The following is a 17,479-nucleotide window of genomic DNA, read 5'->3' as shown; positions in this document are numbered from 1 at the left end:
ATACAAACAAGTAAAATCTACGTGTTGTGTACATTAGCACAAAAACCAGGAGAGAAGTGGATGTATAGTGTTCCAAGGTTCTTAATAGTTCATGTGAACTACTATAATACCACTTGAAGGCAGACTGCGATAAGTAAAAATATGTAAACCAGCGGTTTTTCACCAGAGATGGTTTTCCCCTTCAGGAAACATCTCGCAATGTCTGGAAACATTTCTTATTGCTACAACTGAGGAGGTGCTCCTGGCATCTAGCAGGTAAAGGCCTGGGATGCTACTGCCCAACACCCCAAAATATACAGGAGTCCCACCACCACTACAGTTATCCCACCCAATATGTCAATGGTGACGATGTGCTATATTCCCTAAAGCAAGCACTGAAGTAACATAACAAAAAATTATAGCTAATAGACCTAAAAAGGGGATAAAATTAAATCATAAAAATTACTCAATCCAAAAGAAGGCAAAAGAGGAAAAGGTGAACATAAATCAGATAAGACAAATAAAAAACAAACAGCAAGATGGTAAGGAAGACCCAACTATATGCTAACTACAAGAATTACACTTTAAATTTAAAGACAAAAATAAGCTAAAAGTAAAAAGACAAAACGTGCTAACAATACTCAAAAGAGAGTAGGTATAGCTATATTAATATCAGACAAAGTTGATTTTGGAGCAAAGAATATTAACAGGGATGGAGAAGGTAATTTCATAATGACAAGAAGGTGAATTCATAAAAAATACATAACAGTCCTAAACATGTATACACCTAATGACAGAGCTTAAGAAGATATTAATAAAAAACTGATAGAACTATAATAACAGACTGATCCACAATTATAGCTGGAGGGTTCAAAAACCTTCTCTCAAAAATTGATAGAACAGTAGACACAAATATCAGTAAGGATAAAGACTTGAAAAGCACTATAAAACAACTTGATCTAATTGATATTTATAGGCACACTTCACCCAACAGTAGAACAACTTTTCAAATACACACAGAAAGTTTACCTATAGACCATATACTGGGCCATAACACATTCTCCATAATTTTTAAAGGATTCAAGTCACATAAAGTATTTTATTCTGAACACAGTGGAATTAAATTGGAAATCAACAACAGAAAGATATGGAAATACCAAAGTATTTAGAAGCTACATAACATACTTCTAAATAACCTCTGGATCCAGAGATAAAACACTTAAGAAAAAGGATCAAAAATGAAGAATGCAATAAATGAGATTTGAAACAGGCCTGATGCATTGTGCAGCAGTCTGGAAGAAGCAGAGTAACAGATTAGTGAGATAGAAGAGAAAATAATGGAAGATAATGAAGCTGAACAAAAGAGAGAAAGAATTATGGAACATGAGAATAGACTTAGGGACCTCAGTGACTCCATTGAATGTAATAACATTCATAATAAATTCATATTATAGAAATCCCAGAAGAAGAGATAGAAAAGGGGGCAGAACATTTATTTCAAGAAATAACAACAGAAAACTTCCCTAATCTGAGGAAGGAAACAAACATCCAGATCCAGAGGCACAGAGAACTCCCATCAAAATCAACAAAAGCAGGCCAATACCAAGACATATTGTAATTAAATTTGTAAAATATAATGATAATGAAAAAAACCCTTAAAAGCAGCAAGACAAAAGAAGTCCTTAGCTTAAGGGAAAACCCATAATGGTAGCTGCAGATTTCTCAACAGAAACTGGGCAAGCCAGAAGAGAGTGGCATGATACACTCAAAGTACTGAATGGGAAAAACCTGCAGCCAAAAATACTCTATCCAGCAAGGTGGTCATTCAGAACAGGAGAGATAGCTTCCCAGACAAACAAAAACTAAAGGAGTTCATGACAACTAAACCAACCCTATAAGAAATATTAAAGGGGATTCTTTGAGTTGAAATGAAAGACCAAAAGTGAGAGTATTAAAAGTAAAAAATATAAAAGCTGTAACAATAAGTATTTCTCCAAAAATCAGTCAAGGGAGTCATAAAATGAAAGGATTAAAATATGACACCATAAACCTAAAACATGGGGGGTACAGGAGTAACTTAAGCAACCATCAACTTAACATAGACTGTAACATTCAGAAGATGTTATATACAAACCTATTGGTAACCACAAGTCAAAAATCAGTAATAGCTATGCAAAGAATAAAGAGAAAGGAATCTAAGATATCACTAAAGAAAGCTAACAAAACATGAAAGGGAGCAAGAGAAGAAAGGATCAGGGAAAAACTACAAAAACCACCACAAAACAAGTAAGAAAATGGCACCTAGATACATATCAAGAAAACCTTTGGAAAAGACCACAGATACATGGAGGCTAAATAACCTGCTATTAAACAATGAATGGCTCAACCAGAAAATCAGTCAATACAGGGCTACCTCAAGAAGGAAAATCTCAAACAAGCTAACCTTACACCTAAAGGAGCTAGAAAAAGAACAACAAACGAAGCCTAAAGCCAGCAGAAGGAAGAAAATGATAAAGAATAGAACAGAAATAAATGAGACAGAAACTGAAAAAAAAAAAAAAACAATAGAAAAGATCAATGAAACCAGGAACTGTTTCTTTGAAAAAATTAATAAAATTGATAAACCTCTAGCCAGACTTATCAAAAAGAAAGGAGAAAGGACCCAAATAAATAAGATCACAAATAAAAGAAGAGAAATAACAACCCACACCATACAAATATTAACAATTATAAGAGAATACTATGGAAAACTATATGCCAACAAATTGGACAACCTGAAAGAAATGGATAAATTCCTAGAAACCTATAAACTATCAAAACTGAAACAGGAGGAAATAGAAAACTTTAACAGACCCATAACCAGCAAAGAAATTGAATCAGTAAGAACAAATCTCCCAACACACAAAAGTCCAGGATCAGATACCTAGACAGGCGATTTCTACCAAAGATTTAAAGAAGAGTTAATACCTATTCTTCTCAAACTATTCCAAAAAATAGAAATGGAAGAAAAGCTTCCAAATTCATTCTGTGAGGCCAGTATTACCCTAATACCAAAACCAGACAAAGATCCCATTAATGGAATACTACTCAGCCATGAGAAAGAATGAAATCCTGCCATCTGCAACAATGTGGATGGAACTGGAGGGTATTATGCTAAGTGAAATGTCAGTCAGAGAAAGACAGATATCATGTTTTCACTCATACGTGGAATCTGAGAAACTTAACAAAGACCACGGGGGAAGAAGAGGGGGGAAAAAGTACAGAGAGTGAGGCAAACCATAAGAGACTATTAAATACACAGAACAAACTGAGTGTTGATGTGGGGGGAGCAAGGGGAGAGGAAAAAGAGGGGTTGGGCACTGGGGAGGGCACTTGTTGGGATAAGCACGGGGTGTTGTATGTAAGCAATGAATCATGGGAATCTACTCCCAAAGCCAAGAGCACACTGTATACACTGTATGTTAGCTAATTTGACAATAAATTATATTTTAAAAAAAGAATGACAATGAAGATAGACGCAAAACTTCTCAATAAAATATTGGCAAACCAAATCCAACACTACATTAAAAAATCATTCACCACGATCAAGTGGGATATATTCCTGGGCTGCAAGGGTGGTTCAATATTCACAAATCTATCAACATGATACACCACATTAGTAACAGAAAGGATAACAACCACATGATCATTTCAATAGATGCACAAAAAGCATTTGACAAAGTACAACATCCATTGATGATGAAAACCCTCAAAAAATTAGGTTTAGAGGAAACATACCTCAACATAATAAAGGTCATATAAGAAAAAACCCACATATAATATCATCCTCAATGGGAAAACCTGAGAGCTTTCTTCTATGGTCAGGAACAAGACAGGGATGTCCACCCTCACCACTGCTATTTAACATAGTACCAGAATTCCTAGCCATTGCACTAAAACAACACAAAGAAATAAAAGGCATCCAATTTGGCAAGGAAGAAATAAAACTTTCACTATTTGCAGACAACATGACATTCTATATAGAAAACCCAAAAGACTCCACCAGAAAAGTGCTAGAACTGATATACGAATTCAGTGAAATCACAGGATACAAAATCAACGTACAAAAATCTGTTACATTTCTATGCACCAATAATGAAGTAGCAGAAAGAGTAATTAAGGAATCGATCCTATCTATCTATCTATCTATCTATCTATCTATTTCTTAGAGAGAGGGGAGCACACAAGTGGTAAAAAGGAGCAGAGGGAGAGTGAAAGAGAATTCCAAGTAGGTTCCACGCTGAGCATGAAGCCCAATGCGGGACTTGATCCCACAACCCTGGGATCGTGATCTGAGCCAAAATCAAGAGTTGAATGCTCAACCGACTGAGCCACCCAGGCACCCCAGAATCAATCCCATTTACAATTACACCAATAATAATAAGATACCTAGGAATAAGCCTAGCCTAATCAAAGAGGTGAAAGACCTGTACTCTGAAAACTATAAAACACTGGTGAAGAAACTGAAGATATCACAAAGACCTGAAAAGACATTCCACACTTATAGATAAGAATACTGTTAAAATGTCTATAATGCCCAAAGCAATCTACACATTTCATGCAATCTCTACCAAAATACCAATAGCATTTTTCACAGAGCTAGAACAAACCATCCTAAAATTTGTATGGAACCACAAAAGACCACAAATAACCAAAGCAACCTTGAAAAAGAAAAGCAAAGCTGGATGCATCACAATTCCAGACTTCAAGTTATATCACAAAGCTGTAGTGATGAAGACAATAAGGTACTGGCACAAAATAGACACATAGATCGATATAACAGAACATAAAACCCAGATATGAACTGACAACTATATGGTCAATTAATCTTTGACAAAGCAAGAAAGAATATCCAGTGGAAAAAAGACAGTCACTTCAACAACTGGTGTTGGGAAAACTGGACAGCAACATGCAGAAGAATGAACCTGGACCACTTTCTTACACCATACACAAAAATAAATTCAAAATGGATGAAAGACCTAAATGTGAGACAGGAAACCATCAAAATCCTAGAGAAGAACACAGGCAGTAACTTCTTTGACATCAGCCATAGCAACTTCTTACTAGATATGTCCCCTGAGGCAAGGGAGACTAAAGCAAAAATAAACTATTAGGACTTCATGAAACTAAAATACTTCTGCACAGCAAAGGAAACAATTAACAAAACTAAAAGGCGACCTATGGAATGGGAGAAGATATTTGCAAATGACATATGTGATAAAGGATTAGTATCTAAAATATAAAGAACTTATAAAACTCAACACCCAATAAATGAATAATCCAATTAAAAATGGGCAGAAGACATGAATACACATTTTCCAAAGAAGACATCCAGATGGCCAACAGACACGTGAAAAGATGCTCAACATCAACTGGGTGTTGTATGGAAACCAATTTGACAGTAAATTTCATATATTAAAAAATAAAAAAAAAAAAAAGATGCTCAACATCACTGATCATCAGGAAAATACAAATCACAACTACAATGAGATATCACCTCACATCTGTCAGAGGGGCTAAAATCAACAACACAAGAAACAATAGGTGTTGGCGAGGATGTGGAGAAAGAGGAACCCTCTTGTACTGTTGGTGGGAATGCAAACTGGTGCCTCCACTGTGGAAAGCAGTATGGAGGTTCCTCAAAAAGTTACAAATTAGAACTACTTTATTATCTACCAATTGCACTACTAAGTGTTTACCCAAGGAATACAAACATACAAATACAAAGGGCGTCATGACTCCAATGTTTACAGCAGCATTATCTACAATAGACAAAATATAGAAACAGCCCAAGTGTCCATTGACTGATGAATGAAGAAGAAATGGTGTGTGTGTGTGTGTGTGTGTGTGTTGTATGTGTATATGTGTGTATATATATGTATATACACACATACACACACACACACATATACAAACAATGGAATATTACTTGACCATAAAAAAGAATGAAATCTTGCCATGTGCAATGACATGGATGGAGCTAGAGAGTATAACGCTAAGCTAAATAAGTCAGTCAGAGAAATACAAATACCATATGATTTCACTCATATGTGGAATTTAAGAAACAAACAAGCAAAGGGAAAAAAAGAGAGAAACCAAGAAACAGATTCTTAAGTATAGAAAAGGAACTGATGGTCACCAGAAGAGATGGGTGGGGAATGGTTAAATAGGAGACAGGGATCACGGGGTGCACTTGTGGTGATGAGCACCAGGTGTTGTACAGAAGTGTTGCATCACTGTATTGCACACCTGAAACTAATATTATACTGCATGTTACATAACTGGAATTTAAATAAAAACTTGAAAAAATAAAATAAGGAAAAAAATCTCACTGAAAATATGCCAAAAAAAGAAAAAAAGAGAAGAAATCATGCAATAGTGGACCTCCTTGCCTTGGTCCTGCTCTGGCTATGACTGCAGCCCCGCCGTATTACTGTTCCCACATACCTTTGGTTTTAGCCTTCCTGAATCTTTGTATTTTGTTTGACTCTTATGGCTCATAGAGTTGGTTTTGACTTTAGTATCTAACTTTAAAACCATTTTCTTTAATAGACAAGTTCATCTAATTATGAGATAAATAAGTCCTGGGGATGTAATGTGGAACATGATGACTACAGTTAACAATACTGTATCATAGTGGCACCTGGGTGGCTCAGTCAGTTGAGCGTCGGACTCTTGATTTTGGCTCAGGTCATGATCCTACAGTTCATTGGGTCAAGCCCCACATCAGGCTCTGCACTGACAGCTAGAGTCTGCTTGGGATTTTCCCTCTCTCCTCTCTCCCTCCGCCCCTCTTCCCCACTTGCGCTCGCTCTCTCTCTCTCTCTCTCTCTCTCTCTCGTTCTCTAAAACAAACAAAAACGATACTGTATTATATGTTTGAAAGTTACTAAGAGAGTACATCTTAAAAGTTCTCATCACACACACACAAAAGAAACAATTTGTAACTATGCAAGGTGGCCAATGTTAACTAAACTTGTGCCAATTATTTCGCAATATTTACATATATCAAATCATTATGCTCTATACCTGAAACTTATACAATGTTCTGCTGTTTATATCTCAATAAAACAGAAAACTAACTAAATAAATAACCTGTGGATTAATCAGGAAGTCAAAAAGGAAAAATACAAAATGTTTTGAACTGAATAAAAATGAAAACACAGTAAGATTTGTGGGATACAACTAAAGGAATACTTGGAAATTTACACAAATTTATATAGAAAAAAAGAAAATAGATCTCAAATAAACTCAGCTTCCATCCACCTTAAAAAAATAGAAAAAAGAACAAGTGAAGCTCAAAGTAAGTGAAAAGAGGGTGCCTGTGACTCAGCTGGTTAAGCATCTAACTTCAGCTCAGGTCATGATCTTGCAGTATGTGTGTCCGAGTCCTGCATCAGGTGAGTTTGAGCCCTGCTTTGGGTGAACATGAGCTTCACTTTTCTTTCTCTCTCTCTCTCTGACCCTCATGTGATTCTCTCCCTCTCCCTCTCTTACTCCACCCTTGCTTACTTGCACTTTCTCTCTCAATTTAAAAAAAAAAGTAAGCAAAAAGAAGGAAATAACATATCAGAGTTGACATAAATGGAACAGTACACAGAAAAACAGAGAAAACCAATGAAACCAAAGGTTATTCTTTGACATATCCAGTAAAATTATTGCACTTCTAGCCAGATTTATCAGAAAAAATAAACAAATTACCAATATAGTAATGAGAGAGACATTACTATGATTTTACAGATAATAACCAATAAAAGATATTATCATAACAACTTTATACCAATAAATTCAACCACTTAGATGAAATAAGTCCTTTGAAAGACACAAATTACCAAAGCTTATTCAAGAAGAACTATATAATCTGAATAGCCCTATATCTATTAAATAAATCAAATTGGTAGTTAAAAATCTTCCCACAATGAATACTCCAGGCCCAGAAGGTTTGACTGGTGAACTCTACTAAAAAGGAAGAAAGAATATCAATTCTACAAAAACTCTTCCATTAAATTGAAAAGGAGGCAATACTGCTGAACTCTCCTTCTGAAGTCAGGATTTCTCTGATGCCAAAGCCAGAGAAGGACTTTACAAGAAAACTACAAACTAATATCTCTCATGTATGTAAAATTGTGAACAAAATTTTAGCAAATCAAATCTAGCAGTACATAAAATGGATCATTCATCACGAATGATGGAGTTTTTCCCAGGAATGTGAGTTGGTTTAGCAATCAAAACAATCAGTCAATGTAATTCATCAATATTAACAGACTAAAAAAGAAAAGCACTATAGATACAAATAAGCATTGGATAAAATGCAACATTTATTACTGAAGAAAAAGAGAACTCTCAATAAACTAGGAATAGAAGGAAACTTCCTCAAATCAGTAAGGGAAAAAAAACCTTCAGGTAACATCATACTTAATAGTAGAAAACTGAATGATTTCCCCAAAGATCAGGAACAGAGCTACCATGACTGCTCTCACCAGTTGTATTCAGCAGTTTATTAGAGGTTTCAATGAGTACAGTAAGGTAAGAAAAATAAACAGAATGCATCTAGATTAGAAAGGAAGGAGTAAAAACTGCCTTTATTCACAGATGAAAATCTATGTGGGTAATCCAATGGACTGTTCAAATAGGGTACTAAAATTAACAAATAAGTTTAGCAAGGCAGGATATAAACTCAATATACAAAATCAATTGTATTTTTATATAGTAGCAATGAAGAATAGGAAATTGAAATTAAAACAATAGTATTTACAATAGGATAAAAATATGAAATGTGTACGGATAAATCTGACAAAAGATATGCAAACTTGTATGCTGAAACCTACAAAGCATTGTTGAGAAAATTAAAGACCTAAAATAAACGGAGACATATGCCATGTTCATAGATTGGGACACTCAATATTATTAAGATGTCAGTTCTCCCCAAAATGATCAATATTCAATATAATCCCAGTCAAAAATATAAGCAGGTTGTTTTGGAAAATAGTCTGGCAATTTCTTAGAAAGTTAAATATACATGTACCATATAATTCAGCCAGTGTGCTCCTAAGTATCTCCCTAAGGGAAGAGAAAGCACATATCCACACAAAGACTTGTACACAGAAGTTCAAAGTAGCTTTATTTGTAATAAACCGAGACTGCAATGAACTCAAATGTCTATCAGCAAGCAAAGGGATAAACAAATTGTGCTACTATTTATATAATTTAATACTTTTCTGTAATAAAAGGTGTAAACTATTGATACATGCTATAACATGGATGAATCCTAAAATAATTCTGGTGTATGAAATGAGACAGACAAAAAAGAGTACATATTCTATGATTCTATACGTATGTATATTTTCCCATAGAAAATGCAGACTACTCTATAGTGACCACAGATCAGGGTTTCCTGGGGTTGGAGGAGGGACAGGGAGTGATGAGAGGGAGGAATTACAAAGGGATCCGAAGAACATTTTGAGGGTGATGGATATTTTCATTATCTTGATTGTGGTGATGGTATAAACAAGTGTGCACATGTGAAAACTTATTAAATTATATACTTTTTTGCTTTTTTGATCTTTACATCATTTTATTTTTTAAATATAATTTATTGGCAAATTGGCAAATTATATACTTTAAATGTGTGTAGTTTATTGTATGTCAATTATACCTCAATAAAGCTGTTAAAAAATAAAAGGAACCAGGGCTCCTTGGAGGAATGCTGAATCGAGAGCTGAATCCGGGAAAGAACAAGAGGAAGGTGGAACATCTTCTTGTGCCAGAAAATCAAGTAGTACTCAAAGAATAAGGAGAATATGGCAAAAGAACACGGGAGGAGCTTCCACTGGTTGATTCTGAAACAATGTATGCCTCAAAATAGCTAATGATAATAATGGATTAGAACCCATTGAACAAAATAAAGAATACAGACACACACATGAATATAAATAAATAAATGAGGGACGCCTGGGTGGCTCAGCCGGCTAAGCGCCTGACTTCAGCTTAGGTCATGATCTCATGGTTTGTGAGTTTGAGCTCTGCATCGGGCTCTCTGCTGTCAGCGCAGAGCCCACTTTTCTGTCCACCTCTGTCTGCCTCTCCCCTGCTTGCACGCACATGCACATACTCTCCCTCTCTAAAATAAATAAGCCTTAAAAATTGTTTAATAAACAAATGATTAAATAAACAGATGGGCAGAGAAAGCCCTTCCTGAGAGTAGAATGCCATCTGGTAAATGTAAAAGGAATGATGGAATTAGAACATTGCTTTTGAGAACCACCTTAGTAATAAATAATTTAGGAAAGAATCATTGATGAATGGTAAAAGTCCCCACAATATACTTATTCATTTCAAAGGGAAGAATAGTAAGCTTATAGTGGAAAAGCCTCATAGACACTACCTTAAGCATCTGGTCAAAGTTGAAACCACCAATAATGGCACAAATTGACACCATGTGCCTCTTGATACAAATCACTGAGAAGAATACAACATCCCTTCTGTGGTGTTATTGCCAAAAGTGCTTAATCTGAAGCTTATTATGATAAAATGTAAACAAACCCAAAATGAGGGACATTTTCCAAAATAACTGGCCTACAGTCTTCAAAAATACTATGTTCACAGAGGGCAAAAGAATTGTTTCCGATCAAAGGAGACTCCAGGTCATGATAATTACATGCAGTATGTGAAGCTGCATGTGGACCAAAATAAAGTGGTCTTTTCCTGCTATAAGGAATGTTATTAGGAAAACTGGTAAAATTTGAATACTTTCTGTGGATTAGGTAATAGTATTGTATGAAGTTTAATGTCCTGAAACTATTTTATTTTTTTTATGTAAGAAAATGTACCAGTTCTTTAGGAAATGTCCATCATGTGTGTAACTTAGCTCTCACATGGTTCAGGAAAAACCATCCATAGGTATAAAGAAAAAAAATAATAATGAAATATGATAAAATGTTGATATTTGAGGAATCTGTGTAAAGGGTACACAGGAATCCTTTGTACTATTCTTGCAACTTTTCCGTAAATTTGAAATTATTTTAAAAAACGAATGTTAAAAAACATTAAGAGTAATAACGAAAAGAATCAAAGCAGTAAATACAACTTCTAAAACAGAAAAAACAGAAAACTCACTCAGTGTAACAAATGGTAGGAAACATAAAAAGAATTAAACAGAAAGCATGGCAAACAGAAGGCAAAAATGTAATTGCAGGAACACTGCCACATGTATCAGCCACGATAATAAAGTGAATGCATTACACTCACCTATTAATAGACAGATGCTCTCATTGTTTAAAACCAAGTAACTCAAGATCTTGCTATATTCTATTTATAAGGAACATACCTGAAACAAAATAACTGAGGAAGGTTGACAATAAAAGTTATAAAAGGAAAATGCTAGTAACAACGACTACAACATGCAACAGGCAGTGGCAGAGACTGCTGACTGACTAATCCAAAATGTCCAGTGTCACCTTCCTCCTTGGTAACAGAATGCCCATTTTTAGCCAAGGCAAAGTTACCTGACGGGCCTCCCTGGTAGCTTAGGTGTGACTGCTTCACTAAGTTCTGCCAATGAGAAGGAGATGGAATTGTTTTCTGGGACTTCTGAGGTCACTTATTAGAAATTTGCTGAGCTAGGATGGGCCCCTTTTTGCCCTCCTACCTTTCCTCTTCCTTCTGGCCCTCAATGGAGATGTGCTGGCTGGAACTCCAGAAGTCTCGTGGACCATGAGGGGACCTTAGGATGGAAACCATATACCAAGATGGTGAAGCAGAAGGTAGGAGCCTGGGTCCCTGATGACATCATAGAGCCCTGGAATACTTATGTCCAGACTTCTACTCAAGAAAGAAATAATCTTTCTTGTTTAAACTGTTATTTATTATTTCCCTAATATATTTAGTTCAACCTAAACCTGACAGGAACAATAATATTCTCTAGAAAGCATGCATTAATAAATGCACAAATGGGCAAAGAAGGCTATTACATATTTTATGAAGGAAAACACAACAGGATCATATAATAGTTATGAACCTTTATATGCTCTTTATGCAATAACAATACAGCCTCAAAATACCTAAAGCTAACCCTGACTAAAATATACAAGTGGATGGGAAATTTATATACATCTGTCTCAGATATGTATAATCAAAAGCACAAACTATGAGAAAAGGATATAAGGATCACTACAACATAACTTAACCAGCTTATTCTAACAAGGATATAAGGGACGGAGACCCAAGAGACAATATACGTATTTTTTGATCCCTATGAAAAAGTCACAAAAATTGGCCATGTTTTAAGTTATCAGTTCAGCAAACTTTTTATGACAAGTCCAGATAGTAAATGTTTTAAGCTGCATAGGCCACAGAGTCTCTATCCCAACCACTCAGCAGTGCAGTTGTAACCAGTAAACAAATGAGTGCAGCTGTGTTCCGATAAAACTGAATTTACAAAATAGGCACCAGGCCCATGTGGCCTACAGGCTGTCATCTGCGAACCTCTTTTCTAGGTAACAAAGGAAATATCAAAAAATTTCCATAAAGCCAATATCACACAGGCCACAGTTACGATAATGTGTTAAAAATTAAAGTAATAGCAAAAAAAAAATTTAAAAAAACAACCTCCTAAACTGACAAATCTGGAAATTTTTAAATGCACTTCTAAATAACTCTTAGGTTGAAGAGAAAATAATGACTGGAAACACAAATCAGAAGTAAAAAAACAAACAAACAAAAGCCATTGTAACTACCACACATCAAAACCTCTGGAATGAGGCCACAGTGAGGAGGAATACGTATAGCCTTAGAAGTATTTATGAGAAAACAAGGGAGATAGAAAACGAGCCTACTTTTCACCTCATGAATTTAGGATAAAAATAATAAGAACAACACCGCAACAATAAAATGTACATGAAATAGAAGGAAGAAATTAATGAAGAGAAAAGTGGAAGTTTTTTAAAAAGCTAAGAAACTGAATTGATCTAGAGAACATAAAGCTGGACCTTTGAAAAAACCAACAAAATAGATAAGCCTCTGGCAACACAAGCAAGAAAAAAGAGAAAACACAAGTAAACAGCGTCAGCGATGGAAAAGGGGACATACTTAAAGAAACAAATCACACAATCAACCAGTCAAGAGAGAGTTACTGAATGGCTATGATGTGGCAGGCCCTGCTCTAGGCACTAGTGAACAACATGGACTAGATCCCCACAATTATGGAGATAACAGTGTAATGGAGGGAAGAGACTGTAAATAAATGAATGATTAATTTGTGTTAGGGATAAATGCTACAAAGAAAATTAAACATATTTCTAAAAACAGTCAAACTCCTAGAAGCAGAGAATACAATAGTGGTTGCCAGGGGACGGGGGTAGGGATAAGGGGGGGGTTGTTATTCAAGGGGCATAAAGCTTCAGTTATGCTACATGAATAAGTTGTAAAGATTTGCCTGTAGTTAACAATAAGGTACAGTGCGCTTCAAACTCTGTTAAGAGGGTAGATCTCATGTTCTCTTCTTACCACAAAAACAAAATTAAAATGAATCCAAAAAAAAAAAAAAAACCCACAAAGGACACAAGGAAACTTTGGAGGTACTGGATGTGTCCATTACCTTGATTAGAGTGATGGTATGACATCTATTTACATATGTCCAAACTCATCAAATTGTATTCATTAAATATGTACAGTTGTGTATATATCAATTATGCCTTGAAAAAGCTGTTTGAAAAATGAACAATGAACAAACAAGCAAGAAAACAAATAGCACTGTGCAGGTAAAATAAGGTCTTAAATATTAAGGTGGTTAAAAACCCCCAGAACACTCAATGGGCGCCATAATTTTCATTGTTCATTGGTGTCTCTGTTATTTTATGTGTGATGACATGCTAGTCCTAAACTTGATTTATATGTATGTTCTAGATCATTTGTAACCCAATAAAGTCAGAAGCAAAAATTTTAAAGGAAAGTAAGATAAGACAAGGATAAGGCTCAGGAATTCAAACAAAGGAAGAGAAGGATCATCTGCTTCTAGCCCAATCAAACTTTATTTCTAGGGGCGCCTGGGGGGCTCAGTTGGTTAAGCGCCTGACTCTTGATTTCTGCTCAGGTCATGATCTCTCAGTTTGTGAGACTAAGCCCCTCATCTGCTGACAGCATGGAGCCTGCTCGGGATTCTCTCTCTCCCTCTGTGTCTGCTTCTCCCCTACTCTCGCTCACTTTCTCTCAAAATAAGTAAATAAACATTAAAAAACCTGTTTCTATTAGTGCAGAAGCAGTGCTTCTATTGATGATTTTGATGACCTCATCAGTGCCTTCTTAATTTAGATAGATTTGGGCCTTGACATTCTCAGGAGACACAAGGGTAAGCTTTGGCCCTGCACTTGCCCAGCTGCATGGTCTTGGATAAGTCACTTTACTTCCACAGACTCAAATTTAAGAAAGACACTCAGTGATCTTTCAAAGCACTTTAGGCTCCAGTGACTGAGAATTCAATTCTTCTCTTTTTTCCCGTTATAGTAGCACTTCTCCTTTACAGGAGAAGCACCGTTTACTGAGAACACAATGGCAAACACATTCTGAAACTGCTGGAACTAACATGGAGGATAATTTCCAGCTAAAAAGTTTTCCCTCCGACAATTTTTTTAGACCACTAATTTTCACCATCCTACAAAAATAAGTTTGTTCTTAATACTTAAAATGTTTCAAATTAAGTCATTCAGAAGTTCAGAGGAAAGCAGTGCTTTGTACTTCAATGAACAGTTTTATTGAGGTATCATCGTGAAAGAAATATATTAAATACATTAAATAAATAATTTTAAAAAGAGGTTCAATTGTGAGTGAGATGAGAACACAAGAGTTACTCTCTTACCAAATTTCACGTATATAATATTGTTAACTATAGTCACATTGCTGTACATTAGCTCTCCAGAATTTATCTTGCATAACTGAAACTTTGTACCCTTTTACCAACATCTCCCCATTTCCCCCACCTCTTAGCCCTGGCCACCACCATTCTACTCTGTACTCTCTGCTGCTAGGACTTTGACTATTTTAGTTCCATATATAAGTGAGATAATTCAGTATCTATCTTCCTGTGTCTGGCTTATTTCCCTTAGCATAATGTCCTCCAGGTTCATTCATGTTGTTGAAAATGTTAAGATTTTCCTTCTACATTAATGCTCAATCATAGTCAATGTATATGTGTGTGTGTGTGTGTGTGCATACATTCTTGATAATTAGTATATATATATATATATATATATATATATATATCCTTGATAATTAGTGACATTGAGCACCTTTTCAAATTCCTGTTGGCCATTTGTAGGCCTTCTTTTGAGAAATGTCAAGTCCTTTGCATGTTTAATTGGGTTGAGTTGTTGTTATCAAGTTCCTTATATGTTTTAGATATTAACCCCTAATCTCCCATTTCAGGCTGCCATTTCACTCTGTCGACTGTTTCCTTTACTGGGCAGAAACTTCCAGTTTGATGAAATCCCAGTTGTCTATTTTTGCTTTTGTTGCCATATCCAAAAAAATCATTACCAAGTTCTAACTCAAAAATCTTTTTTCCTAAATTTTATCCTAGTAGTTAGTTTTATGTATCTAGGTCTTATGTTTAAGTCTTTAATCCATTTTGAGCTAATTTTTCTATATGGTATGAATAAAGGGTCCAATTTCATTTTTCTACATGTGGATATCCAGTTTTTCAAAATCATTTATTCATTTTATTGTGTATTCTTGGCATGCTTGTTGAAGATCAGCCAACCATAGATGTGTGGATTTATTTCTGGGCCTTCTATTCTGTTCCATTGGTCTAGAAGTCAATTTTTATATCAGTATCATACTTTTTGATTACAGTAACTTTGTAATGTATTTACAGATCACTAAGTGTGATGCCTCCACCTTCATTCTTGTTCAGGATTGCTTTAGCTATTTGGGGTCTTTTGTGATTCCATATGATTTTAGGACTGTTTTTTCTATTTCTGTAAAAAATCCCATTAGGATTTTAATAGAGAATGCACTGACTCTTTAGATCACTTTCAGTAGTATGGACATTTAACAATATTAGTTCCTCCAATCCATGAACATGGCATGTCTTTCCATTTACCTGTGTCTTTAATTTCCTTCATTAATGTTTTTATAATTTTCAGTGTACTGAAATTGACTTTGGTTAAGCTTATCCCCAAGTATTTTATTCTTTTTGTTGGTATCATGAATGGGATTGTATTCTTTTTTTTGGGGGGGGGATTGTATTCTTAATTCCATTTTTGGATAGTTTGTGGTTTGTGTTTAGAAATTCAACTGATTTTTATATATTGGTTTTGTATTCTGCAACTTTATGGAATTTATTATTCCTAATCAGTTTTTGTTGTTGTTGTTGAGTCTTTAGCATTTTTGACATATGTGATCATGTCATCGGTAATCCAAGATAAATTTTACTCCTGACTTGGATGCCTTTTCTTTGTCTTATATGATTGCTCCAACACATCCAGTACTATGTTGAATAGAAGTGGCAAGAGTGGACATCTTTGCCTTTGCACTGAATCTTAGAGGGAAAGCTTTCAATTTTCCCCCCATTGATTATAATATCAGCTGTGGGCTTTTCATGCATGGCCTTTATTGTATTAAGTTCCTTCTCTACCTATTTTGGTGATTTTTAATGCTTTTTCACCATCAATTGAGGTGGTCATGTGGTTTTAATCTTTCATTCTGTTAATATGGTGTATCAAATTGATTTATTTTCATATGTTGAAACATCCTTATATCCCAGGGATAAATCACACTTGTACACTTGTTAATGGTGTATAACCCTTTTAATGTGCTGTTGAATTCAGTTTGATGGTATTTTATTAAAGAATTTTGCATCCCAGGGCACCTAGATAGCTCAGTCCATTAAGTGTCTGACTTGTGGTTTCGGCTCAGGTCATGATCTTACAGTTCGTGAGCTTGAACCTTGCATCAGGGTCTGCACTGGCAGTGTGGAGCCTGCTTGGGATTCTGTCTCCCTCTGTCTCTGTCCCTCCCCCACTTGCTATCCCTTTCTCAAAACAGATAAAAATAAGCTTTAAAAAATATTTTTGTATCCCTGTTCATTAGGGATATTCACCTGTAGTATTCTTTTCTTGCAGTAGCTTCCCTCATGGATATATTACAAAGATGAATGGGTATTGTTTTTAAGGTTATTTTTTCATTATCATGTTTCTGTATGGTGGGAGGTTGGCTTTATCTCTAGATATGCAATACCTATAGGCTTCAGGCATGTTGCATTTAGGGGAGGGAGGATCTGGTGTAACTGGGACATTTATAAGCCATTAATTAATGGCTTATAACATCCTTAAGATAACTGGGGACATCCCACTTTTATTCCTTTTGAGAAAGATAGGAGTACAGATTTCAAAGAGGATGTGTTTTGTCTCTTTTAAAGAGGAATTCTTTTTTTAATATTTAGTTTTGGAGGTGGGGGGGGGGACAGACA

General features: G+C 35.4%; 1 protein-coding gene across 3 annotated transcripts in view; it reads right to left on the bottom strand.

Annotated features, from left to right (window-relative positions):
* Positions 1–17,479, bottom strand: part of BRCC3 (BRCA1/BRCA2-containing complex subunit 3) — a 61,834-nt gene that overhangs the window by 12,746 nt on the left and 31,609 nt on the right. For 2 of the 3 annotated variants that reach the window (XM_049644538.1, XM_049644539.1), the window contains one exon: positions 11,666–11,740. The exons of the other annotated variant lie outside the window; for it this stretch is intronic. In XM_049644538.1, coding sequence (XP_049500495.1) covers positions 11,666–11,740 — 75 coding nt within the window. The remainder of the gene's footprint in view (positions 1–11,665; positions 11,741–17,479) is intronic. 3 annotated transcript variants of the gene reach the window in all.

The sequence above is a fragment of the Panthera uncia genome, chromosome X (genome assembly GCF_023721935.1).
Source record: "Panthera uncia isolate 11264 chromosome X, Puncia_PCG_1.0, whole genome shotgun sequence".
NCBI classification, from domain to species: domain Eukaryota; kingdom Metazoa; phylum Chordata; class Mammalia; order Carnivora; family Felidae; genus Panthera; species Panthera uncia.
This window is presented reverse-complemented; position numbering and strand designations above follow the sequence as displayed.